At 38.2% G+C, this 27189-nt stretch overlaps 1 protein-coding gene across 1 annotated transcript in view; it reads left to right on the forward strand.

Annotated features, from left to right (window-relative positions):
• The window catches only part of EHHADH (enoyl-CoA hydratase and 3-hydroxyacyl CoA dehydrogenase), a 67945-nt gene extending 42828 nt beyond the window's left edge, over positions 1-25117 (forward strand). Inside the window, exons 5-7 of the mRNA XM_039241650.1 lie at positions 1039-1143; positions 11394-11735; positions 22236-25117. Coding sequence (XP_039097581.1) covers positions 1039-1143; positions 11394-11735; positions 22236-23485 — 1697 coding nt within the window. The 3' untranslated portion in view covers positions 23486-25117. The remainder of the gene's footprint in view (positions 1-1038; positions 1144-11393; positions 11736-22235) is intronic.
• The last annotated feature ends 2072 nt before the right edge of the window (positions 25118-27189 follow it).

Raw genomic sequence — 27189 nt, forward strand, 5'->3', positions numbered from 1 at the left:
TTTTTTTTTTTTTACAAATAGTTTATTGTCAAATTAGTTTCCACATAACACCCAGTGCTCATCCCCACAAGTGCTCTCCTCCATGCCCATCCCCCCCTCCCCCCCACATCCATCAGTCCTCAGTTTTTGTCATCAAACTTTTTAACACCCTAAAGCTGCCATCCTATACTGGACGCTGCCAGTACCACCACTAGATGCTAGATGTTGCTATCTGCTGCTTAGTCTCATTACTCCAGGCTAAAAACCCTCTATGGAGCACTCCTTTCGCCAAACTTGGGGTCATGGGCCACACCCTAACTGCATGGACCTGAAGGAACAATTGTCTGATCACTTGTGCTTCCTTTTTAGCTTCTGCAATAAAACGCAGGGTCCAAAGCTCACACAATAGCAATTCCACAAGTTAGGGTAGGGTTGAGATGCCGGGTAGGCAAAAAATGACAGAAGCCCAGCCATTTGTCCTGTGTAATTTTGATTATAACTTAAATAATGTCAACTTAATCATCAGTTTCCCCATTTCCCCAACTATATTTATGTTTCAGGATGTCATCTTTTTGTTTTTGTTTTGTTTTGTTTTTTGTAATCAGTGTTGGTATGTATGTTGGTGTAAGATAGATACTGCTACTGCTTTGCTGTTACTACCTCTATTATTATTAGCAAAAAAATCAATCGTCTTTTATATAGAGATTTATAGTTAACAAATTGCTTCTATAGAGACTTCCAGACTATAAAGAAAATGTATTATTCTCACTTGATACTCAGAATTACCAAGGTAAGCACAATTATTCCCATTTACCTAGGAGGAGGGTGTGGTCCCTCCTGTACAATTCTTCATCATCACACAAATAGTAGGAGGTAGAGCTGAAGCTTGAACTAAGTTACCTCTGCAGTGGCCCGTCTACTACTTTCTTCTGTGTTGCTTACTAATTTCATTTATTAATAGATGTTTGTATCCAGGACAGATAACCTTCCTTACCAGAGAGAGTAATGCTTTTACTTTAATTTCACATCGTTCTCTGGGTTTATTTTGTTTTGTTCTAGGAAGACAAATTTTGGCAGATGAAGCACTCAAGCTGGGCATTCTAGATGAAATTGTGAACTCAGACCCGGTTGAAGAAGCAATCAAATTTGCCCAGAGAATTTCTGGTAAGAAGATAATAATGAAAATAGCACAAGTTTGGAAACAAGCTAAACTTTCATTTTAGTATGGAATTCCATGAATATATTATGGTACATCCATGTGATAGAATAGGATACAGCTTTAAATTCAATGAGAAACTCTACGTATTGATTTGGTATGAATGCCACAATCTATTGTCCTCTTAAGTGAAAAGCATCACTGTGTACAGTGGTTCACCATTTGTGCAAAAAGAAAAGGGAGATAGGACTGAATGTCTATATGGGGAGAATGTATATATGTAACTGTTCTTCTACATATACGATATTTATGTAAAGATTCACAAGAAATGGTTAATGGTGGCCTCCTGGAATGGGGCTGGTCAGCCAGGGAAGACATTGAAAGAAGACTTTTCATTGTTTACCATTTTGAACCTTTTGAATTTGTTTTGAAATAATGTATTTTCTGTAAGAAATAATTAAAATGAAAACAAGCAAACATTTCAGCAATTAGAAACAAGCCTCTCTAATTTACCGCAATAAATCCATAGTTAGGTCTCAGTGAGCTTGTATTTTCTTTCTGTCACTGGTTTCTCATTTAGTGGGTTTATGGCATCCCTTTAAAAGTTCTTTGGAGGGGCGCTTGGGTGGCTTAGTCGGTTAAGCGTCCGACTTTCGCTTAGGTCATGATCTCGCGGTTCGTGGGTTCGAGCCCCGCGTCGGGCTCTGTGCTGACTGCCAGCTCGGAGCCTGGAGCCTGTTTCAGTCTGTGACTCCCTCTCTCTGACCCTCCCCTGTTCACGCTGTCTCTCTCTCTCTCCTAGAAATAAATAAAAAACATAAAAAAAAAAAGTTCTTTGGAGTGGCACTATTCCTTTTCACTTTATGGAGATCAGCAGCAAGATGGAGAGGGTTAAAGAGTGCCAGAAAAAATAATTGGGAGCCGTGTTGGATCACAGGCCGAGCAGCATGTTCACCTCTCTGCTTGGTGGTAGGCAATGGCTCAGTGTCACTCAAAGGCATTCCTTTGAAAAAGTCATTCTTTTGTCGACACCAGCAGGGACCAAACACTTCCCTGAAATAATCATTTTGTACCTCTAGCCAGTTGCTGTTTCAATGCAACAGGAAAAGCCTGAATTGGAGAGGCCAGGGACCAGAGAGAGAAAATCCCGGTGACTCATAAAGAGAATCAGCAAGTCTTTGCCCAAAAGGGAGTGAGTTTTCTGGTATCTTTCTTTGCCTTCCAGTCTTCACCAACTTTTCATCGCTGATTTCATTGTGCCTCCTGGCAGAGCGTATTGTTTTGTTAGCAGTCACTTGGCTGACAACAAGGGCTATTTGCATTTGGAGATCTGTACAAGATTTTTTAGTTTGAGGCTTATGGTAGACTCATTCCTAACAGTTACACCCGTGGTTTAAGGTTGTAAAGAACTAAGTTTCCATAGGAAGTTCTTGTCCTTAACTGAATTCCCTAGCTTGAGATTTGAGAATTAAATAACTAAAAGAGATAGATGAGAATCATGGTCTAGTAAACTGTAAAATGGTCTGTTTTAATTTTTGTGATTTATTTAACTTAAAAAATATTTTTAAATTAGAAAACTAAACATTAAATTATTTTGTTTATAAAATTTATAAATTGGTCTGCTCAATCTCAGTAACATTGCACAGTTTGTCCACTTGGTGGCATCCAAATATTGAAAAGGAATCCTCTGCTTTATTTCTTTTTCCTTTTTTTTTTTTTTTTTTTTTTTAGGAATCATCCATTTTAAAATTTAACAATTCACCTGTTAACAGTAGGGAAATGGTTTGGGGCTTTGGGAAATTACGTATAACTATTTTAAATTATAATTATGAAAACTATACAGAAATATGTAAAATTGTGGATAAAAATGTCTCAAATATAAATTTACATATATTCTATAATTATAACTAAATGGAGTATGAATATAGCCAAAAATTTAAAGGAAGTATGCAAAAATGAAAATAATTTAATTTCTCTCAAAAAATTTCATAAGTAATCTTTGCTTATGTGTTTATTTTTTCCAGCTTTATTGAGGTGTGCTGTACACACAATAAAATCTACCTATTTCAAGTATAAAGTTTGAAGAATTTTTATAATTATTTGTAGCTGTGTAATGACTATCACAATCTATATAAAGTTCTATTACCCTAAAAAATATTTTTATGCTTCTTTTCAGTAGATTCTCTTCCCTGCCCATTGGCCACAGATAATCAATGACCTACTTTCTGTTACTATCGTTTTGGATTTTTAGAATTTCATGTAAAGTTGGAACCACAATATAGCATGTAGTCTTTTGTGTCTGACTCCTTTCACTTAGCATAATGTCTTTGGTGTTCATCCATGTTGTTTCACATAATAATATTTCATTTTTTTTTATTACCTGATAGTATTCCATAGTATGGATGTACCGCACATTGCTTATCCCATTTATCAGCTGATGGACATTTAGGTTGTTCTCACTTTGGACCTATACAGTCTTTGTAAACATATTTCCCTTTCTCTGGAGTAAATACCTAAGAATAATGTTGCTGAGTTGTATAGTAGTATATATTTGGTTCTCAAATGCTTTTTAAACTTAATGGATAATGAAAAATTCACTAGTGAACTTGAAGATACTAGTTTTTGCCAAGCAAATTGGAAAAGAAAAATAATATGGCAAGATTGAGCTTAAACAAGATCCTATTATACTGCTTGTAATACATCTCACCTAGAGGCAATTTGGCAGCTATTTATTGAGACTTGCTCACATCTTTTGACCTAGTATTTTTATTCTTAGGAATTTATCATAAAGAAATAATCACAGAAGTATACAAAGATTTGTGTACAGTGATACCCACTGAACCTTTATCATAGTAAAATATTGGAAATGACCAAAAACCTAATTTAATTTTAGAAGATTAGTTATATAAAAGATGATAGGTCTCAATGAAGCAACTGATCAGCCATTAAAACTCCATTTTTTTAAGAAAGTTGAAGAACTAGGGAAAATGCTTACAAGAAATACTAAGCAGAAAATAACCAGGTAGGAAATTGCACAAATGTGTATGTGTATGTCTTCAGGTCCATATTTGCATACGAAAATTAATAAATTTTTATCACTGGTTGTATTAGGTGGTAGGTAATGAAGACTCCTGATTTAAAAAAAAAAGATTTATCTTTTCCTAATATCTGAGTCATTAAATTTACCCAAAGGAAAAATGGATGCCTGGCCAATGTGGAAGAGGTGCAGTCTGTGGAGAAATGAGCTTGGGATAGGTAGTTAGGAGAACTGGATTATAGTCTCAACCTTCTGTAGATCTTAGTAAATTAGCTTTGGGAGTTTTATCAATAAAAGGAAAAGATTTAATAAAATTAGTCGTTTTCAGACCCTGTTCTGAGACCCCACAGGCTCCAATGGTTGAGCTCTAGTTTTTTGTTCTTGCTATAACCTGGGCAGCTCCACTGTGTCTCTTTTGGGGATTAAGGCTTAGAATCCTATGGAAAACGCTGGGAATTTTATTCATTTGTTGCTGTTGTCTTTAGAATGAATTCCTCTGTTTGGAAAGCTATGGATCCTTGGTGCTGCTTTGTAATAGGTAAATGCTAGAGATACAAGGTAGAGAAATAGTGCAGACCAACAAACGACTACCTGAAAGAATTGTGTGTACATTTGCCACTCATTATCTTACAAAATGCACAGCTAAGAGAGGCTTATTTATTTTGCCTTTCATTTCCATTTAAGGTCTTGTGTTTTTCCTTTTTTTTTGTTGTTCCAGGCTTTTTCCTCCTCCTCCTCCTCCTCCATCTTTTTCTTCTTTTTGGTTTTTGCTTGCTTTTAAATATAGCTATGAGTATGTAGTTATTTGCCGGAACAAAAATGGTGGATTGACTTGAAAGAGAGGCTCCACAAATATCTTTTATAAATATATATTTATATTTTATAAGAGGCATTTGTGAGTATACGAAAAACCACTGAAGTGTGAACTTTAAAATGGTGACTTTTACGGTATGTGATTTATACCTCAATTTTTAAAATACATGTAAAGTGATTGAGTTCTCCTGTCTCATTTGTAAAACTATTTCACTAATGCAGCTTATCCCCACTCCATCCCAGCAACTCACACCCCACGCTCCCACGCTCACTCCCACCCCCACTTCTCCCGGTGAAATGTTGATTTTAAAATAACATGGAAAAGATTAAGGAATTTCCTTAGTTTCAATTTCCAATGGTCAATGTTGCAATCAGCACTTTGGAACCAGTTATGGATGGGAGGGATTATAGGAGGTTAGCGTATATCTAAAAATATGATTTGGGAAGTAGCCGCAAATTTCTCTGCAAACTTAACATGCATCCTGGAGAGTTGACTGTGGAAGTTTATTAGCTTCATGCATCTTAATGCTCTTGTTATATGAAGCTTCTCAAACTACTGCAGTGCAATGGGTTTAGCAGAGCAATTCCAAATTACTTGGCCAAACCAGATTGCTTTGCTAAACTGGGGAAGAGAGGGTCCTGTAAAATGCTATTTATTTGCACTTGCATTTGGCCAGCAGCCTGCTTATTTCCAGACTGAGTAAGAATTTCCTGTTCCCATGTGCATGTTTCTGGCGTGAAGCTGAAAGTGTGTGCTGTTATTCAAAGATGTGCACAAGGGACATCCAACTGGGGGCCTCAGCCTGTGAACCTGATGCTGTTTTTGTCCCTGTAATGAACACTGGTTCTGTTACCGTTACTGCACTGTGTTAGCCATTTTTAGCGATTCTAATGCTGCCTGAAGACTTTGGTCTGTTTATTCACTTCGATTTTGTGGCTTTAAACGAATCTTACTGGTTTCATCGTCTTTCTCTCCATTTTATCTTCTGCTTTTTTGTAATTTTTTTGCTCTCTGTGAACATTTGTATACACATGTCTCACAAGAGCAGAGTGACCCTGCCTCACATAGACAGCTGAAGCTCATGTCTAAATGGAGCTTCCTTCTTCTGTGATACCCAAGTTCTGTGGGTGACCTCCCACAAGACTGGAAAAGTACAGTGGTTCTGTCTGTCCTTTGCAGAGCTTCTGTGACAAACACAGCTTACTTACTATTGATCAGAACTGGAGAAGAGACAGTCCTTTATGTCTTAGGTAACCATTTCTGTAAGTTGCATGTGTCTCTCTTTAAACGAGGCAGAGAATATCTTTCTGTCAATTTACCAGAGAGAAAAGAGGGAAAATAATCACTTCTTTTTTTCCTTTAGGAGTGTGATTCGCTTCTTTTTTTAAATCAAAACTTGAATATTCTGCCTTAGAATACCTGAAAGAATTAAGGGGGAAAAATGTGAATGGGTCAAGGAAATAATTCAATTATAAGCATATTTGAATCACTAATTAGTTCCTCCCCTCTGCATTTTCCTGGGCAGCAAATGTTGGTGCTGACCTGCCCTACTTGCCTCTCTTATTATGTAGGTACAGCTGAGTGGATTTAAAACTACCAGGATTTTCAAATAACCAGGAGTACAAGAAACCCACTCTGAAAACACCATACCTGTAGACCCAAAGGGGAAATTCTGAGTATATTTTGTTCTAATAGAACAAATTTGTAAGATAATAGCATCCTTTATAGTTACAGCAAAAGATGAGAAATTGAACGGGGAAAAAGCATCTATATTTGTGCCCTGATCCAAAACTCTCCAGTGGACATGCTCAGTTTGGCCATAGACTGGTCTGGACAAGTGCCATGGGTAGTTCCCAGAATGCCCATCTGCAGTCTGAGAGATTCTGAGTATCCCCAGGATAACACCATTGTGCTGATCAGCAATAATTACTGCAGTAATTACTGCACACCATTAAGCAGGCCTTTCTTTCTTTTTTTCTCTCTGTTTCTGGCCCAGGACAAAGTTTGCCAGGAGCTGCAGCCGCCTTGGTTATACCGTGGCTGACCTAACGCTGTGCTCCTGGACTTTCCAGAGGCTATACCTTGAAATCAAGTGTTGAATTTTTTAAAATATTCATGTGTAGACCCCACCCTTAAATATTCTTAACTGAGCCTGCAGTGGGACATGGGCACCTGAACTTTTTAAATTCCTCGGATAAAACTCTGAGGAGTACTATGGTGTTGACAATCAGTCCTAATCAGACGGGAATGCTGGTAAGGTCACAAGGACACAGATCCAGCACTAAGATTATGTAGGTGCAGCTGAGTGGGTTTAAAGTTACCAAGACTTTAAGAGGCGCCTGGGTGGCTCAGTCGGTTAAGCGTCCGACTTTGGCTCGGGCCATGATCTCATGGTTCGTGGGTTTGAGCCCTGCGTCGGGCTCTGTGCTGCGTCGTCCAGCTCAGAGCCTGGAGCCTGCTTCAGATTCTGTATCTCCCTCTCTCCCTGACCCTCCCCTGCTCGTGCTTTCTCTCTCTTTCTCTCTCTCTCAGAAATAAATAAAACATTAAAAACATTTTAAATTACCAAGACTTTAAAACTACCAAATATATAAGAAAAGCATTTTGAAAATATCATCACTGTCCCTGGCACAGACTGCCCCAGCTACCTGTTTGTGCCACAACACTGACAGCTCAGCCCCCTTTCCTCTTCCACTTGGCCCTCCACATACTTGGCCCCTCTCTCTTCCCTCCTCTCCCCCCTGACCATTCCTGTCTTCCTTTCGGGGCCACTGGGAATTAAATCAGCTGTAGTCCCTGGAAAGGTCTCCATCCTTCTCTGCTGAGTTTGTCTTCCCATAAATCAAAGGCTAACACTTTGGATAATTGAGAAAATTGGAAACCTGTTGGGTGGAGTTCATGTCTTTCCAACAGTAGCAGAGCAAACAGGGACCATATGCTATATGTCCTTACCATATGTCTTCCTGTCCTTTCCTGAATCCTGTTATTAACAGAAAGCAGTAATGAAAAAATCTATTGTTTTCAATTCTACTTAGTAATCAAGCATTAAGAAAGTATTATTGCCTCCTAGCTTAAAAAAAAATTGAGATTATACAATGCCTCACACGTGTGTATAGGGTTAAATCCAAATCTTACTCTCCTGTGCACACACAATAACACACCAATGCCAGACAGGTTCACGTTCATACACCTATTTGTAGTGAAACTGCTTTATAAGCCCTGGTAGGTATTTTTGTCTAATTAACTGGAGTGTACCTTTCTGATATAATGGTGTAACCGTGAAGAGATGGCAGTACTTTAAAAAAAAAAAAAAAAACGGTTTCTGGTATAGTGTTTTAGAAAACAGTTTTGACAATATAATTTGCCAAAATTACACATTTATTCTTTTTATTTGAAGATCTGATAATGTGTTTCTTAAAAAAAATTTTTTTTAATGTTTACTTGTGAGAAAGAGAGAGATAGAGTGCAAGTGGGGAGGGGCAGAGAGAGGGAGACACAAAACTGAAGCAGGCTCCAGGCTCTGAGCTGTCAGGAAAAAGCTGACATAGGGCTCCAACTCACAAACCATGAGATCATGATCTGAGCTGAAGTCAGATCATGACCTGAGCTGACTGAGCCACCCAGGCACCCCAATGATAATGTCTTATTTCTGTGACATACATTTTAAAATTATGACTGATATCATTATAACAGGACATAACAGGTTTTTAGGAATTTTATGTAAGTATATTCTAATATATAATATAATGTTTCTCATACACATTTATTCTTTTATGCAAACTTTAGAATCATTCCGTTGAGTTATTTTTATTTTTATTATTATTGTTTTTTTTAAGTAGGCTCCATGACCAACATGGGGCTCAGTATTATGACCCCGAAATCAAAAATTACATGCTCTATTGGCTGAGCTAGCCAGGTTCCCCTGTTGAGTTATTTTTTTTAAAGTTTAGAACCACAAGGATTCTAATGAGAAATTCATATATTATATATGGACAATATTTATATTTTCTTGCTATTAAATGTTTATAACCAGAAACATGGAGTCACTCTCTTTATTAAGGTCTTATTATATGTTCTTCAATAAAATGGTGTATTTATATTCTTAAAGGTCTTGTATATTTCTTGATAAGTTCATTTCTAGGCATTTTAAAAAACAGCTTTAATGAAGCATAATTCACTTTATAGAGTTGCATAACCATCCCCATTAATCAGTTTTAAGGGCTTGCCATTGCCCCCAAAATTTCCCTCAAGTCTTTTTGCAGCTTACCCCACTTCCACACCCCTGGCCTTAGGCAACCACTGATTGTTCCATCTTTATAGATTTGCCCTTCTGGACATTTACTATGAATGGCATCATATATATGTAATTTTTTGTATCTGGCTTCTTTCAGTTTGTATGTTTTGAGGCTCATTGGAACTGTAGCATATATTAGTAGTTTGCTGATAGTATTTTGATTGCTGAATAGTATTCTAATGTATAGCTATGTTCTAATGTTCAGCTGTTGGCTGAAGGTCTCCTTCACTTCTTTGCCACATGGGCAAAGGGCAGCTCACACATGGCAGCTGGCCTCCATCAAAATGAACAAGTGAGAGAGCAAAAGATGGTGAACAAGACTGAAGCCAGAGTCTTTTTGTAACTGCATCTCAAAAATGACACCCCATTACTTAGGGATTACCTACCACATTGACTATGGTTTGTTTGTTTTTTTATCACTGTGGCTTTAATTTGCATTGCCTTAATGATTGATGATGTTGAATACCTTTTCACATATGTATTAGCCATTCATATATTCTCTTTGGTGAAATATCCACTCACATTTTTGCCCATTTAAATAATTGAGTTGTCTGCCTTCTTACTATTAAGAAACAAACATTTTTTAAATACTCTGGATACAAATACTTCATTTGATATTTGATTTGTAAATCATATTAGTTTTCTGTTGCTTTGATATCAATTACCGCAAGCTTTGTAGTTTAAACAACACAAATTTATTATCATACAGATCAATAGGTTAGAAATCTGGTAGGAGGTTCTCACTGGCCTAAAATCCAGTGTCTGCAGCTGTACTCCTTTCTGGAGGCTTTAGGGGAAAATCTGTCTCCTGCTCACTCAGGTTGTTGGCACAATTCAGTGTCTTGTGCTGTAGGACCAACATTTCCAAGTTCTTGCTGGTTGTAAATTCAAATGAATGGCTTAGAGGCCACTGAGTTCCTAGATTCTTGGCCTCTTACCTCCATCTTCAAAGCTACATCATCGAATCTTGGGGTCGAATCTACCCCATGCTGCATCTCTCTGACCTTTCCTCCTCATCAATGTCTCTCTCAACACAGCTGGGAAAGGGTCTCCTCTTTTAAGGACTTGTGTGATTAGGTTGGGAACATCTAGACAATAAAGGATAATTTCATTTCAGGTTTTTTAACATTAATCATATCTGTAGAGTCCCTTTGCCTTGTAGGGTTATATATGCATAGGTTCTAGGCATTAGGTAGTAGACATGGGGAAGGGGACATTACTCTGCCTACCATACACATATTTCCGCCCAGTTTATGGCTTGTCATTTCATTTTCCTAATGGTGTTCTTTGAAGTACAACATCTTTAATTTTGATGAAGTCTGGTTTATTGACATTTTTTCTTTCATGGATCATGATAAGAATACTCTGCCTAACCCGAGGTCCTGAAGACTTTCTGTTTTGTTCTACAAATTTTTATAGTTTTAGGTCTTCAATTTAGATTTATGATCCACTGTGAGTTAATTTTTGTATATGGCTCTAGGTAAGGATCTATTATTATTGTTTTTTTTTTTTTTTGCATGTATCTATCCAGTTATTTCAGCACCATTTATTGAAAAACTCTCCTTACTTTATTTGAATTGTTTTGGCACTTGTGTTGAAAATCAGTTGGTTCTAATTGTCAGGATTAAATTTCAAACATTCAGTTCTCTTCCACTGATTTGTATGTCTCTCCTTGTACCAATATAGCACTGCCTTCTTTCCTAGGTGTTTTTCAGTTTTTGTTACTGTTAGGAATGGAGTTAAGATTATTTTGAATCTAAAATAATCTTAACTCAGAAATATTTTCCTTAAACCTACAGAGAGTTGAATATTTAATCTATTATGACACTGTCTTGGCTTTGGAACAGAAGGAAAATGCAATTTTTATGCCTAAATTAGGTAATTTGAAGATTGCTTTGAATCTGTTGAATTCTACCTTACAGAACTGAGGTGCAAAGATAACAGATATTTTGATATTAGCGTTACATTAAATATTTTCATGAATAGTATTTAATTTTGTATTTTGAATTTGAATAGGAATTACTATTATTGTTGTTGTTGTTACTACATGTTAATATTTCCTTGGTACAAGTAACATTTCCAAAGATGTGATTTTCTTTCTTATTTCTGGAAGATCAATCTCTAGAATCCCGTAGACTCTGCAACAAGCCAATTCAGAGCTTGCCCAACATGGATGGCATATTCAACGAAGCCCTTTTGAAGATGCGGAAGCAGCATCCTGGGTGCCTTTCTCAGGAGACTTGTGTCCGTGCAGTCCAGGCTGCCGTACAGTACCCCTATGAGGTGGGCATCAAGAAAGAAGAGGAGCTGTTTATGTACCTTCTGAAATCAGGGCAGGCTCAAGCACTGCAATATGTTTTCTTTGCTGAGAGAAAGGCAAATAAGTGGTCAACTCCCTCAGGAGCATCCTGGAAAACAGTGTCAGCGCGGCCCATCTCCTCAGTTGGCGTTCTCGGTAAGAACATGGTGTGGTTAAAGGCATTCTCCAAATCTGCACATATAAAGTGCTACTGTTTGCTTAGGGCCACTGGGTACCAGACTCTATACTAAACACGTTACTTGTGTAGCTAACTTATTTTGTACCCCAGCCCATGAATTATCTCCATTTTACATGTGAAGCCTAGAGACACCAACCTTTCCACCAATAAGCTAAACACAAGTGGTATAAGGATCTGACATTCAATCTGTCTGACTCCAGGTTCTGGGCATTTTTTACTTATCTCCTCTTCCCTGCTTGAATCTCTCACTCCTGGACTTCCCAACAGTGGTTATTATTTGTACCACATTTCAAGGAATGGTATGTTACTCTTGTATCTAGGTATTTAGAATGAAGGCTCTGCCTTTCTGGTCCCTGGATCCATTCACTCCTCTTCATTGGATACCACTATCCTCAAATCCCTCTGCACCCTGAAATAGTAACCTCCTTAATTTTTCCCTCAGGAATATTCCCAAACAAAATGTCTTCTTTCCTCAGAAGTTAGCCCTCTGATTAGCTTCTTGGCTCTACTTTCCTAATCTTCATTTGCTCTTAGTCTTGATCAAAGAATGGTCTTTGGTGGGTTTTATTTCATTTTATTATTATTTTTAAAGATATAATTTATTGTCAAGTTGGCTAACATACAGTGTATATAGTGTGCTCTTGGCTTCAGGAGTAGATTACCATGATTCATTGCTTATATACAACACCCAGTGCTCATCCCAACAAGTGTCCTCCTCAGTGCCCATCATCCATTTTCCCCTCTCCCCTGTACTTCCCATCAACCCTCAGTTTGCTCTCTGTATCTAAGAGTCTCTTATGGTTTGCCTCCCTCTCTCTTTGAAACTATTTTTTCCCCTTTCCTTCCCCCATGGTCTTTTGTTAAGTTCCTCAAATTCCACATATGAGTGAAAACATAGGATATCTCTCTTTCCCTGACTTATTTCACTTAGCATAATACCCTCCAGTTCCATACATGTTGTTGCAAATGGCAAGATTTCATTCTTTCTCATTGCTAAGTAGTATTCTATTGAATATATAAACCACACCTTCTTTATCCATTCATCAGTTGATGGACATTTGGGCTTTTTCCATGATTTGGCTATTGTTGAAAGTGCTGCTGTAAACATTAGGGTACATGTGCCCCTATGTATGAGTGAATGAATGCTCCTGTATCCCTTGGATACATTTCTAGTAGTACTGTAAGGTAATTCTATTTTTAATTTTTTGCGGAACCTCCACACTGTTCTCCAGAGTGGCTGCACCAGTTTGCATTCCCACCAACAGTGTAAGAGGATTTCCATCTCTCCACATCCTCGCCAACATCTGTTGTTGCCTGAGTTGTTAGTTTTAGCCACTCTGACTGGTGTGAGATGGTATCTCAGTGTGGTTTTGATTTGTACTTCCCTGATGATGAATGATGTTAAACATCTTTTTATGTGTCTGTTGGCCTTTTGGATGTCTTCTTGGAAAAGTGTCTATTCATGTCTTCTGCCCATTTCTTCCCTGGATTATTTGTTTTTTGGGTGTTGAGTTTGGTAAGTTCTTTATAGATTTTGGATACTGACCCTTTATCTGATATGTCATTTGCAAATATCTTTTCCCATTCCATCGCAAAAATGAACTATTGGGACCTCATCAAGATAACAAGCTTCTGCACTACAGAGGAAACAATCAACAAAACTAAACGGCAACCAACAGAATGGGAGAAGAAATTTGCAAATGGCATATCAGATAAAGGTTCTTTGGTAGATTTTAAACCCCATGAAATGGTAAGCAAAATGTTATATGTGTCAGCTTATGTACAGTCTTTCTGGGGGACAAGGTGTACTGAAAGTGTCAGCTTTCTTAAACCTCACTCAGCTCTCCAGCACCCACCCAGTTTGGAGGGAAAGAGCCTGCTCAACATCTTCTTAGCCTATTGTTATCAGTCACACTGTGCTCCTTGCAGCATTAACTCATTCACTTTTGATTTTGTTTAATGTTTGTTTATTTTGAGAAAGAGAACAAGAAGCACATGCTCACAGCAAGGGAGGGGCATAGAGAGAGGGAGAGAGAGAGAAACCCAAGCAGGCTCCATGCCATCAGCACAGAGCCCAATGTAGGGCTTGACCCCATGAACCATAAGATCATGACCTAAGCCAAAATCAGGAGTTGGACACTTAACTGACTGAGCCACCCATGCACCCCCAGTTGTGGTTTTTAAAAGAGGTGGGTAGAGAGAGTGTGACAGAGAACTATGAGTGTTCCTTTTTTTGTGCTTTTTCAGCAGCACCAATATTTATTCCTAAGTTGTTGTGCAGTTACCCTGTTTCTTCTCTATATTCCTTCAAGCCAAGAATAATTAATGCAATATAATAGCAAAGGTAAAATATATCAGTATTGTGTTGGTCAACCATTGTTTGAAAGTTTCCCTATTTCCTTGTTGTGAGCCTTTTTTAAAAAAATTCCAGATTCATGTCTGACATGAAATATCTAAAAGTCTGAAGTCGTTTTTTTTTTTAAGTTTATTTATTTATTTTGAGTGAGAGAGAGAGAGAGAGAGCAGGGGAAGAGCAGAGAGAGAAGGAGAGAGAGAATCCTAGGCAGGTTCTGCCCTATGAGTGCAGAGCCCGATGTAGGGCTTAATCTCACAAAGTGTGAGATCATGATTTCAACTGAAATAAAGAGTTGGGCACTTAACTGTAACTGACTGAGCCACCTAAGCACCCCTGGAGTTATTTTTTTTTTAAGTGTACCTCACATTGTTCAGAAAAATATTTGAAAAAGCATTTAAGGGCACCTAGGTGGCTCAGTCAGTTGAACGTCTGACTTCTGCTTGGGTCCTGATCTCACAGTTTGTGAGTTTGAGCTCTATGTTGGGCTCTATGCTGACAGCTCAGAGCCTAGAGCCTGCTTCAGATTCTGCATCTCCCTCTCTCTCTACCCTTACCCTGCTCACACTGTCTCTCTCAGAAATAAATAAACATTAAAAAATTTTTAAAGAAAAAGCATTTAAAATATATAGATGGTAACTTGGATACAAATAAAGTGAGAGAGTTTGGTCATTTCTCCCTTCTTCATGCCTGTCCCCATACTACCCTATACTTGTTCATTGTGACTCAGCCTCCCACTGCACCCAGTGCCCTCCAGAATGCTCCTACAGCCTCTTCTGCTTCATTAATGACTTCTGTGTGTCTCCTGCCTATAACCTGGCTTACTCTGGGCACACACTCCTCCTGCAGCCCTCTCAGGAGAATGCTACTGCTTCTCTCACAGCCCAAGGGCCCCAGTGGCACTTCCCAATTCCCTTCTCAGACCATTATCTCTTTCAGGACACTCCTCTGTGGCTCTGCCATCTGCTCTTGTCACTGTGTCCCTTCTCATTACTGTCATTGCTTCCCCCTACCCCTGCCTCCACTTGGCTGAAAATTCTGGTACCTGGCTCACAGTTATCCACTTTCCCCCAAATCCTGCTGCCACCCTGATTATCTTCATCATCCATGTGGACCATGTATCCAGCCCTATTCCTTCCGGGTGCCTTTGCCTCCACAGATCCAGTGATGTTCACCTCACTTCAATTCCATGACCCCTACTCATGCCTTTACCATGGGTCTTGTCTTTACCCTGAATATTTCTCCACGCTGAAATTCCAAATCCAAACTTTCCCCCCACAACCTTGTATCTTTCCACATCTCTTACTTGGTTACTCCAACTGCATCTGTTACTTGATCAGCTCCCCTTATTTTGACTTTCTTGTCTATTCACATTTCATTTCCAGGGTCGTCACATCAGTTACACTCTTGTCAGCATCTTCAAACACTCCATGACTCATCACCCTTCCACTCTGCCCTCTGGCGAAAACCCAAGTGTACACTTCCATGAGCCCATTTCCAGGCTTCTCAGAACAGGGCTGGGCTCTCAAGGCCGTCAAAAGAGGAAGAGACTGCAGTGGACTAGAACTCCAGAACCAGTAGTGAAGGCATCCCTTATTCTTTATTTACTTCTGTCAAAAAAACGGGTTCTTGACCAGATTTAATTCCATGGCAGTTAAAGGCAATATGTTATTAGGGAAGCAGGACTCCTTGCTCCTGTTTGTATGTGTTTAATGAGGAAAAATTAGGAAAACTAAAGCCAATATTAATATAATATGTACCTTTGAAAAGGTAATTCCCAACAGTGAAAAGCTTGGTTTCTCAGACCATTGTTTTTGAGATCTTAGAGACCACAAATTTATGAAAAGAGCTAAGAACTTTTTAAAAGAAATACATATTGTGTTTTCATGTATGTTTTGGTTTCAGTGATTAAATGAGCTGTGTCAGTTTATAGAGCTAAAGAGAATCTAAAATTATGGCTAGGACACTTGCGAAAAGCATTAATCTGGCTCACTTTATGATTTGGAGTGTGAGTGGATTTGTAGCCCCAAAGGTCATTTAGCAGATCTTCTCTGAGAGGTGAACTCTGAAGAACTCTACTCTATTGGGGTGCGTGGGTGGCTCAGTTGGTTAAGTGTCTGACTTCAGATTAGGCTGTGATCTTATGGTTTGTGAGTTTGAGCCCAGTGTTGGGCTCTGCACTGATGGCTTGGAGCCTGGAGTCTGCTTCGGATTCTCTGTCTCCTTCTCTCTCTCTCCACCTCCCTCACTTGGTGCTTGCTGTCTCTCCCTCACAAATAAAATAAAACATTAAAAAAGAAAACAACTGGGGGCGTCTGGGTGGCTCAGTCTGTTAAACGTCCGACTTTGGCTCAGGTCATGATCACACAGTTCGTGGGTTCGAGCCTCATGTAGGGCTGTGTGCTGATGGCTAGTTCAGAGCCTGGAGCCTGCTTCAGATTCTGTATCTCCTTCTCTCTCTGATCCTCCCCTACTCACGCTGTCTGTCTGTCTGTCTCTCTCTCTCAGAAACAAATAAAACATTAAAAAATATTTTAAAAAAACTGTACCTTCAGAAGTGCCTTTCCTTCCCTGCTCTGTTGTCATTTCTGAGATATCACCTACCTTACGCTACACTTTACAAAGTGCTTTCACGCTACAGCTTGTTAGTCCTCATTGTCTCTGTGCGATTATAATTTCTGTAATGGTAGAAATGTTATGTGAAGCTTGGGACTGAGAGTCAGGAGGCCAGGGTTTTGAACCCCATGCTCTACCACCTATTTACCCAGACTAAAGTTTAGGATACAAGTTGCTATCGCAGTGAGAACTATCCAGCCTTCTTGCTACTGAGTGAAATGCAGATGTTTATTAATTTGGGGGAAAAAAACCGTTTTCAAATAATTTATTTATCATATTAAATAAGTTAATGCAGTTTGAAAATTAAATGTATTCCAGAGAAACAATGATTTCTGATGGCTGATAGCATTCTGTATTCAAGTCCAATCCCAAAGCTAGTCAGTTTCATCCACAATGGGTTGGCTAGGTAACAGATAACCTGCTGCTGTAGTAGATAATAACGGTTTAATACAATAAAGATTTATTTCCTGCTTGCTCCATATGGTCATCTAGGACCAGTTGTTTTTCTTTTCTTTTTTTTTTTTTCTTTTTTCTTTTTGTTGGCTAGGTAACAGATAACCTGCTGCTGTAGTAGATAATAACGGTTTAATACAATAAAGATTTATTTCCTGCTTGCTCCATATGGTCATCTAGGACCAGTTGTTTTTCTTTTCTTTTTTTTTTTTTCTTTTTTCTTTTTTCTTTTTTCTTTTTTTTTCTTTTTTTTTACAAATAGTTTATTGTCAAATTAGTTTCTACATAACACTCAGTGCTCATCCCCAAAGTGCCCTCCTCCATGCCCATCCCTCCCTCCCCCCCACATCCATCAGTCCTCAGTTTTTGTCAGCATTCAAGAGTCTCTCATGGTTTGCCTCTCTCCCTTTCCCCCACCATTTCCGCCCTTCTTCTCCCCCTTGTTCCTCCGTCAAGTTCCTCCTAATCCTCCTATACGTGCAAACATATGATATTTGTCCTTCTCTGCCTGACTTATTTCGCTCAGCATAACACCCTCAAGGTAGGACCAGTTGTTTTTCCCAACTAATGGCTCTGCCATTCTCCTTTGGAAAAGGGTCAGCAAACTTTTTTTGTTAAGAGCCAGATAGTAAATATTTTAAGCTTTCTGTGCCATATGATCTTTTGCAACTACTCAACTCTGCACACAAAAACAGCCATAGATAGTATGGAGTCAAATTTGTGTGGTTGTGTTCCAATAAAACTTTATTTATGGGACTGAAATTTGATATAACTTGCGTGTGTCAGAAAATATTCTTTGTTGTTGCTTTCAACTATTTGAAATGCAAAACCATTCTTAGCTCACTGGCAGTACTAAAATAGGCAGTGACGTGGATTTGGCCCTCAGGTCATAGTTTGCCAGCACCTGCTCAACGGCCTCCTTCAAGGCCTTATAGTTGTTCCCTGCATCTTCTACATCCTGGTAGTAATGAGGGATCTTGTGGGAGATTGTAGGGACCAATCATGATCCCACACCACCCACCTCCTCCATTTCATTGACCAGAATTAGTCACAGGCCCTACTAGGATACAAGGGGTCCAGAAAATACAGTCTTCTATATGCCCAGGAGAAAAATAAAGTGGGATGGGGAAAGGACAATGACATCTTTGCCATCAAATGATTTTTCCACATTTTCTGTTCTTCTTGCCTTTGCTTATTGCTCACTTTCCTTTTCCCTTCCCCAGTCTGGTTGCTTCTACTTTCCCCATTTCACTTATTTCAATATAATCTTTCTTCAAGTATTTCTCCAAATATCTTTATCTTGAAGCTTTTCTTGATTCATCCGACTAAAAATAGTCTCTTTCCTTTGAATCACCAAAGAAATTTGTACATCACTTACTTTACCATATAGAATGGATACTTGTGAACTCTTCTTCCTATCTCTAGGTTATAAGCTAAGTGAAGGTTGGGACCACTATATTTTTTATAACAATTTTACTGAGATGTAACTCATTTACCATAAAATTTATGATTCAATGTAAAATGGGGTAACTTCTATGGAAAACAGTATGGTGGTTCCTCAAAAAATTAAAAATAGAATTACTATATGACCCAGCAATTCCACCTTTGAAAGAATTGAAGGCAGGGACTCAAACAGATAATTTTTAATTCATGTTCATAGCAGCAATATTCACAATAGCCTAGAAGTAGAAGCAACCCAAGTGTCCATTGACAGACAAATAGGTAAACAAAATGTGGTGTATACATAAAATCGGATATTATTCAGCCTTAAAAAGGTAAGAAATTCTGACACATACTACTACACGGATAAACCTTATGGATATTCTGCTAAGTGAAATAAGCAAGTCACAAAAGAACAAGTACTATATGCTTCCACTTATATGAGATACCTAGAAAGTCAAAATCATAGAGATAGAAAGCAGAATGTTGGTTGCCATGAGTTGGTAGGAGGAAGGATAGGGATGGTTTTTCTTTTTTTTAATGGGTACAGAGTTTCATCTTTGCAAGTTGAAAGAGCTATAGGGATGGAAAGTGATGCTGGTTGTACAATACTGCAAATATACGAATGCCATTGAACTGTACACTTAAAAGTGGTTATGATGGTAAATTTTATGTTGTGTGTATTTTACCAAAGGAAAAAAAAAAACTTAAGTGCATTGTAACAATGTCACCAAAAAAAGAATTCGCTTCAATAGTTTTTAGATATTCCAAAGCTATGCAACCACTACGCAATCAATTTTACAATATTTTCATCACCCTAAAAAGAAACTCTGTACACATTGGCAGTCATTCCTCATTGCCCTTCCCCCAGCCCTTTGCAACCACCAATATACTTTCTGCCTCCATGGATTTGCCTACCCTGGACATTTCATATAAATAGTATCATACAATATGTGCCCTTTTGTTTTCAGTATCTTTAACATAGCATAATGTTTGTTTTTGTTTTTGTTTTTGTTTTTACGAATAGTTTATTGTCAAATTAGTTTCCACATAACACTCAGTGCTCATCCCCACAAGTGTCCTCCTCCATGCCCATCCCTCCTCCCCCCTACATCCATCAGTCCTCAGTTTTTGTCAGCATTCAAGAGTCTCTCATAGTTTGCCTCTCTCCCTTTCCCCCACCATTTCCGCCCTTCTTCTCCCCCTTGTTCCTCCGTCAAGTTCCTCCTAATCCTCCTATACGTGCAAACATATGATATTTGTCCTTCTTTGCCTGACATATTTCGCTCAGCATAACACCCTCAAGGTCCATCCATGTTGCTACACATGGCCAGATTTCATTGTTTCTCATTGCCATGTAGTATTCCATGGTATAGATCATAGCATAATGTTTGTTTTTGTTTTTGTTTTTGTTTTTACGAATAGTTTATTGTCAAATTAGTTTCCACATAACACTCAGTGCTCATCCCCACAAGTGTCCTCCTCCATGCCCATCCCTCCTCCCCCCTACATCCATCAGTCCTCAGTTTTTGTCAGCATTCAAGAGTCTCTCATAGTTTGCCTCTCTCCCTTTCCCCCACCATTTCCGCCCTTCTTCTCCCCCTTGTTCCTCCGTCAAGTTCCTCCTAATCCTCCTATACGTGCAAACATATGGTATTTGTCCTTCTCTGCCTGACTTATTTCGCTCAGCATAACACCCTCAAGGTCCATCCATGTTGCTACACATGGCCAGATTTCATTGTTTCTCATTGCCATGTAGTATTCCATGGTATAGATAAACCACATCTTCTTGATCCATTCATCTGTTGATGGACACTTAGGCTCTTTCCATGTTTTAGCTATTGTGGAGAGTGCTGCTATGAACATTGGGGTCCATGTGCTCCTATGCCTCAGCATTTCTGTATCCCTTGGGTAAATTCCTAGCAGTGCTATTGCTGGGTCATAAGGGAGTTCTATTGTTAGTTTCCTGAGGAACCTCCACACTGTTTTCCAGAGGGGCTGTACCAGTTTACATTCCCACCAACAGTGCAGGAGGGTGCCCGTTTCTCCACATCCTCGCCAGCAGCTGCACTATTTTACAATTTTCCAGCCATATATCAGGGTTAGAATTTCCCCCCATCCTCACTAGAACTTTATATTGTCTTTTTTAAAAATTATAGCTCTCCTAGTGGATGTGAAATGATAGCTCATTGTGGCTTTGATTTGCATTTCCCTTATGATTAATGATGCATCTCCTCATATGCTCATTAGTTATTTATATATTTTCTTTGGAGAAAAGTTTAAATTAAATTGTATTCTTATTGTGTGTTGTTAGAGTTCTCTATATATTTTGATGCAAGTCCTTTACTAGGTATATGATTCCATGGGTTCTTTTTATTTTCTTTATGGCATCTTTTGAAGCACACAAATTTTTAATTTTGATAGTGTCTAATTTATCTATTTTTCTTATGCTGCTTATGTTTTTGGTATCACATCTAAGAAATCATTGCCTTATCCAAGGTCATGGAGATTTACTTATAAGAGTTTTACAGTTTTAACTCTTCAGTCTGTGATCCAATTTGAATTAATTTTTGTAGATGGTATGAGCTAGGAGTACAACATCATTCTTTTGCCAATGGATATCCTGTTATCCCAGCATTATTTGCTGAAAAGACTGTCCTTTCCCCATTGAATTACCTTGGCACCATATCAAAAATTGGCTATAAGTTATGAGATCATTTCAGGACTCTCAATTCTATTTCATTGATCGATATATCTATCCTTATACCACACTTTCTTGAATACCGTAGCTTTGTCATAAGTTTTTAAATTGGGAAGAGTAAATCCTCCAACTTTTTGTTCTTCTTTTTCAATATTATTTTGGTTATTTTAGGTTACTTGTATTTCTATATGCATTTTATGACCATCATGTTAATTTCTGCAAAAGGCCAGATGGATTTTTGATAGGGATTACATTGGATCTGTAGATCAATTTGGGTACTATTGCCATTTTAACAATATTAAGTCTTCTGATCTATGAACACGGGATGTCTTTCTATTTATTTAGGTCTTTATTTTATTTCAACAATGTTTCCTTGTTTTTAGGGTACAAGCTTTACAATTCTTAAATTTATTCTGAAGTATTTCATTCTTTTTAATGCTATTATAAGAAGTTTTGTTTTATTAATTTCATATTCAGATTGTTCATTGATAGTATTTAGAAATACAAGTGATTTTTGTATATAGATCTTGTATAATGCAACCTGGCTGAACTTGTTTATTAATTCTAATAGTGTATGTGTGTGAATATTACTGAATGTCCCATCCTCTGGAACACTTAACGCAGTGCCTAATCTTAACTAATATTCAATCCATTTGTATTCCTTAAGAGCTTGTTTGGAGGTTCTAGCAGCTACTCATATACCCTTGACCAAAGAACAGTCTTCCTCTATCAGGGAAGGTCATCCTCTTTGACCGAGCATGCAGCTTCTATTTGTATTCCTTGAATTGATCTCTATAAATGCCCCATTGCAACAGAAGATTCTCATTTACTGAGTACTTTTCCAGTTCCCAACAACAATGAATCATTCTTTCCCTGCTTCACTCTTGTCTGCAGGTTTGGGAACAATGGGCCGAGGCATTGTCATTTCTTTTGCAAAGGCCAAGATCCCTGTGATTGCTGTAGAATTGGACAAGAAGCAGCTAGAGACTGCCGATGGGATAATAACCTCCATTTTGGAAAAGGAAGCATCCAAAATGCAGCATTGGTCAGGACCAAAACCCAGGTTAACTACATCTATGAAAGAGCTTGGTGGTGTAGATTTAGTCATTGAAGCAGTATTTGAGGACATTAACCTGAAGAAGCAAGTCTTTGCTGAATTGTCAGTTGTGTGCAAGCCAGAAGCTTTTTTGTGCACCAATACTTCAACCTTGGACATTGATGAGATTGCTTCTTCCACTGACCGCCCTCACTTGGTCATTGGCACTCACTTCTTCTCACCAGCCCATGTCATGAAGTTGTTAGAGATTATTCCCAGCCAATACTCTTCCCCTACTACTATTGCCACAGTTATGAATTTATCAAAAAAGATTAAAAAAATTGGAGTAGTTGTAGGTAACTGTTATGGGTTTGTTGGCAATCGAATGTTGAATCCTTATTACAATCAGGCACATTTCTTGTTAGAAGAAGGCAGTACTCCGGAAAACATAGATCAGGTGCTAGAAGAGTTTGGTTTCAAAATGGGACCTTTTAGAGTGTCAGATCTTTCTGGATTGGACGTGGGTTGGAAATGTCGACAAGGGAAAGGCCTTACTGGACCTACATTGCCTCCAGGAACTTTTTCCCGAAAGCGGGACAATGGGAGATACTGCCCAATTCCTGATATTCTCTGTGAATCAGGACGATTTGGCCAGAAGACAGGTAAGGGTTGGTATCAATATGATAAGCCATTGGGTAGGATTTACAAACCTGATCCCTGGCTTTCTGAATTTCTGTCACAGTACAGAAAAATCTATTGCATTGAACCACGCATCATTAGCCAGGATGAGATCCGTGAGCGCTGCTTATATTCACTCATCAATGAAGCATTCCGTATCTTGGAAGAAGGGATAGCTGCTATTCCAGAGCACATTGATATTATCTATTTACATGGGTATGGATGGCCAAGACACAAGGGGGGACCCATGTTCTATGCCTCCACAGTTGGGTTGCCCATAGTGCTAGAGAAGTTGCAGAAATATTATAGACAGAATCCTGATATTCCACAACTAGAGCCCTGTGACTATCTGAAAAAATTGGCTTCTCTAGGAAACCCTCCTCTGAAAGAATGGCAAAGCTTGGCAGGACCCCCTAGCAGTAAATTGTGATTCAGCCTTCCAGGTTATACCTCCCATACTGAACTCAGCTGATGTTCACTGAATTTCATTGAAATTAAATCCAAAGATCTGAAGTAAGATTGCTCTGAAATACAAAGCAAAAGAAATAATTGGTTAGATAAACCTTCTCTTTGGGTCTTCTGTCTGATTATTCTAATGGGTCAAATCTTTAGGAGTTTGCTTCCTATGCCTCTGAATCTGTCTCTATTGAGTAAATCATTTCAATCCCACTGAATCAACTGTATTACCATAAATAGCTGAGGAAAGAGACTCATGAATAAGTTGAGGATTCCAAATGCTTTGATCACTGGAGAAGTATGTCATTAATTAATGACTGAAAAATTCAACTAAACCACAAATTCATTTTTACCCCTTTAAACCTCACACACGTGGAACTGATAGGAAATCTTAATAGATCCTTCATTTAACAAACATCCATTGTGCACCTCCTGAGCATCTTGCACAGCACTTGGCCAACCTGGAGTCCAGAGGGGGCATTAATCCAGCATAGAAAGCCGTGATGAAGTTTAGTCCATAGTCTTGGAGGTGGAGTGGAGATAGTTGGCAGAGTTGAGTCAATGATGAGGATCTTTGTGAGTGAGAATGGAAAGTTCCCCAAGGAGAGGCAGAAGTAGTAACCAGAAGGAAAGGAAGAGTGTCAAAAGCATAACAGTATTAAAGTAGGCAAAACACAGTTGGGAAATAGTGAGGGAGTCAAGTACTTCACACTAGCATGGGGAACTCAGAGTAGCCTGGCAAGTCGTACTTGGTGTATTACTTCTGTCTACAGCCCAGTTCCATGTGCACACTTGTGCTTGCTGCTTGTAATGAGCTCAGTAATGTTTGTTGATAATTTCCTCAGGACCCAGAAATGTCTACAACCTATCTTTCTTTTCTGTGCATGGAGAAGAAACAGAAAGTAGTAATTATTGACTTAATGTAAGAAGGGATCTTAGAAAACATCTAATCTCCTCTGATTCTGTGGTAAAGTAATGATACCAGTTTCCGTCTCATGATGAGCTTTTGTGATGGCGGATATGAAAATTGTTGAATCTTGAAAAGTCTAACATTACTGCAAAGTAAATTCTGTATAGTTTTGTTGTAATTATAAGAGTTCTCCTTTTACTTTTAATAGGCTGGTCAACACAAAAACTTGTACACAAATGTGTTTAGCAGTATTCTTCATAAGAGCTGCAAGTTGAAAACAACCTAAATCTTCATCAACTGATGAATAGATAAACAAAGTATAGTATAGCCATATAATAGAATATTTGGTCATAAAAAGAAATAAAGTACTGATATGTACTACAACATGATGAACCTTCAAAGTGCCATGCTAAATGAAAGAAGCCAATCACAGAAGGCCACGTATTGTATGGACATTTATATGAAACTTCCAAAGTAGGCAAACCTGTAGAGAAAGACAGAAGATCATAGGATGCCTAAGAGTGGAATATTTAGGGGGTAAGGAATGGGGTGTGACTGCTAATGGGAACAGGGATTCTTTTTGGGTTGATGAAAACATTCTAAAATTATTGTGGTGATGGTTATATAACTCTATGAATCTACTAGAAAACTACTGAGTTGTGTAGTTTTAAATGAGTGAATTGTATGGTATGTGAATTATTCCTCAAAATTGTCAATAAATAAGTAAATAAAACAAATGAGCTCAAGATGTCCTTCAGTGTGATGTAAATGAACTATTTTAATAGTATTTTCCCCTGTGAACCCAAATAAAATTATGACAAGTTCTGATAGAGAAATCTTGAATGAATATAAGTTTTCCAGTATCAAAAACAAAAACAAAAACCCTAGAGTGTTCCTTGAATGGTAGTTTAATTTAGAATAATTTTTAAATTGTATATTGCTGGATTCTATATAAATTGGTTCTTGAAATTAAAGATAACAAGATCCAGGCGCTGGCTGGATCAATCGGTACAGTGTGCAACTCTTGATTTGGGGTTGTGAGTTCAAGTCCCACATTGGGTGCAAAGATTACTTAAAAATAAAATCTTTAGGGGTACCTGAGTGGCTCACTCAGTTAAACATCCGACTTCAGCTCGGGTCATGATCCTACGATTTGTGAGTTCAAGCCCCACCTTGGGCTCTGTGCTGACAGCTCAGAGCCTGGAGCCTGCTTTGGATTCTAGGTCTCCTTCTCTCTCTGCCCTTCCCCCACTTGCATTCTCTGTCTCTTTCTCTCTCTCAAAAATAAGCATTAAAAAATAAAAATAAAATAAAAAATAAAATCTTAATAAAAAAGACAACAATAGACAATATATCTGGAGGCAACTGAGTGGCTCAGTCGGTTAAACGTCCAACTTCAGCTCAGGTCATGATCTGATGGTTTGTGAGTTCGAGCCCCTACTCAGGCTCTGCTCTGACAGCTCGGAGCCTGGATCCTGTTTCAGATTCTGTGTGTGCCTCTCTCTCTGCCCCTTCCCCACTCATGCTATATCTCTCTTTGTCTCTCAAAAATAAGCCATTTAAAAAATTTTTTAAATATTTCTGGAAGTAGTAAGTTTGTCTGCAACATGACTTATTTTTAAATTAATGTTAAAATGCATGTACACACACTGCTCACGCTGTCTCTCTCTCCTAGAAATAAATAAAAAAAACATTAAAAAAATAAAAAAAAATGCATGTACACACAAACGCACACAAATACACACACACACACACACACACACTTTTTTCTTCTTTAGACACTGAATGGATTTTTTATTCTGAGTTCTTAAAACTACACTACCCTCTAGATTGGGACTTTGAAACTAGAGTGTCTATGAGTAAATTTTAGGAGTCAATAATCCCCGAAAATTTACACTAATGTTTGTGTATATGTATTTGAGGGTCTTTCTTAGAAGACTTACATCATATTCTCAAAGTGTCCGTGACCCAGTAAAAGTTAAGGACTAACATTCTCTATATAATGTGGGAAGATGAAATAGGAGTTCGTTTATTTTTATTTTATATCAAAGGAGGCAAAACTCATTTAAATTTGTTGGGTCCTACATACAACAGTGGCTAATATGATGAAACCTGTCCAGGATATTTTATTTCATTCTTGAAAATGTACTTGTTTAAAAGGCTTATTTTGTTATTGTTGTTGTTGATAACTTCAAACTGCCTGTCTTTTTTTAAAAAAAAAAACACCTTCTGAATGACATTTTTAAAATGTGTTCAGGGTGCCTGGGTGGCTTAGTCGGTTGAGCGTCCGACTTTCCCTTAGGTCATGATCTCGCGGTTCGTGGGTTCGAGCCCCGCATCGGGCTCTGTGCTGCCAGCTCAGAGCCTGGAGCCTATTTCAGTCTGTGACTCCCTCTCTCTCTGACCCTCCCCTGTTCACGCTGTCTCTCTCTCTCAGAAATAAATTAAAAAAACATTTAAAAAAAATAAAAATAAAATGTGTTCTAATGGTAATTGACTCTGACAGAACTATATGTTAGAAACACCCTTGAAGCTTTGCCATAATACTCCAGCTTTAAAGATAAAACCAATGATGTTCCTTAAATCAGTAAATTCACTCTGCAGATGCAGCTGCTATCTACTTTTATTCATTTCTAACAAGAACAGGTGTGTGTGAGAGATATAATGTGGAATCGTAAACTCCTTGATTAATGATGTTTCAGAAGTGTGTATGCAAATCAACTCCACAGCACTGTAGGAACCTGAAATTTCTAGGGTCTAATATTTGT

The sequence above is a fragment of the Hyaena hyaena genome, unplaced genomic scaffold (genome assembly GCF_003009895.1).
Source record: "Hyaena hyaena isolate Hyena2069 unplaced genomic scaffold, ASM300989v1 scaffold_199, whole genome shotgun sequence".
Classification (NCBI taxonomy): domain Eukaryota; kingdom Metazoa; phylum Chordata; class Mammalia; order Carnivora; family Hyaenidae; genus Hyaena; species Hyaena hyaena.